Consider the following 1,099-nt stretch of genomic DNA (forward strand, 5'->3'; position numbering starts at 1 on the left):
GGTGGATTCATGAATAATTATTATTTATTTACACGTCCTCCATTTCCTTTACCATATTCCAACCTAGGCGGTGGCAAAACTCGTCCACTAACAGTCATTGGTTCCGCTTTAATTTGAACGCCAAAACTTTTCAAAAATGGATCACTACTAAAATTTGATTTCTTGACCATGTCAATACACTTTAGAATTCGAGTAGGAGCGTCTGTCGAAGCAAACTAAATATATAACAATTTATTATTATTATTATCAATATTTAAAATCATTAACATACTCGAATTATAGAAGTCGTTTGACACGCTTTCAATTTCTTGTTGTATCTTTGACAGTTTGCCACTTGACAAAGCTAAATTGGCCAAAATGAATTCATTGTATTAAAAAAAGTTGAAACAATTGTCAGTTTTTTATACTTCAACTGGGAAATAAATTGGTTTTGATTTACTGCCGACTTGAACCAAGGGCAAATTTAGATACTTTAATGGCCCATAAACATCATGAAAATATTCCGCAACTGAAACTTCTTTTCCATCTCTTTCGAATTTCATCGATACTGCCGTACTGAGTATATCTTTAATACGATAAATTCGATCTTGATTTCGATGTGTTGTATGAATACAGACCCCTAAATTAATAAAACAAAAAACAATTTTAAATATATTTCAAATATTCCAATGACGATTACCTTTCAATTCTGGTATCAACAAGCTCAAATGTTCTGGTTGAAGTTGAGTATTTGATCTAAGCTGATTTGGATGAAATTTTACTTCACGTTCATCACCATTCAATATGTCGCAAATCAAATTTATCAGTGGCTGACGCTTGTAAAAGCAACTGTGTGATACTAAAATCCATTTCAATTATTAAAATTTTTTCACAAAAATGAAAAACAATTTCCATCACACCATCAATATTAATTGCTGGTCGAAACATCAACTACGCGCGCAGAAATGAACAAGCCTCTCCACAATCAATGCCATATTTCACGTCCACACCAGCACCTTGGGATGGAATAAAATGAATTTCTGACTGCTTGATGATTCGACATCTGAAATTTCATCATTTCAAATTCAAAATAAAATGCTAACTGCATTACCTCGAATAT

General features: G+C 32.3%; 1 protein-coding gene across 1 annotated transcript; it reads right to left on the reverse strand.

Moving 5' to 3' along the window:
• Positions 1–20: 20 nt before the first annotated feature.
• Positions 21–927, reverse strand: Tsp_15751 (eukaryotic translation initiation factor 2C 1). The gene is made up of 5 exons (XM_003370451.1): positions 900–927; positions 680–838; positions 408–619; positions 272–343; positions 21–215 (listed from the first exon to the last, which is right to left on the reverse strand). Exons 1-5 carry the CDS (start codon positions 925–927, stop codon positions 21–23), a joined length of 666 nt encoding a protein of 221 aa, XP_003370499.1.
• Between the last annotated feature and the right edge of the window lie 172 nt (positions 928–1,099).

Source organism: Trichinella spiralis, assembly GCF_000181795.1.
Source record: "Trichinella spiralis strain ISS 195 chromosome Unknown Scfld733, whole genome shotgun sequence".
Lineage (NCBI taxonomy): Eukaryota > Metazoa > Nematoda > Enoplea > Trichinellida > Trichinellidae > Trichinella > Trichinella spiralis.

Excerpts from the sequence above, each read along its gene's own strand:
- Tsp_15751 (XM_003370451.1), bottom strand. The coding sequence starts at position 927 with ATGTTTCGACCAGCAATTAATATTGATG. Across the intron at positions 620-679 it reads GTTGATACCAGAATTGAAAG|GGGTCTGTATTCATACAACA; the intron begins GTAATCGTCATT and ends TTATTAATTTAG. Across the intron at positions 216-271 it reads AAACGACTTCTATAATTCGA|TTTGCTTCGACAGACGCTCC; the intron begins GTATGTTAATGA and ends TTATATATTTAG.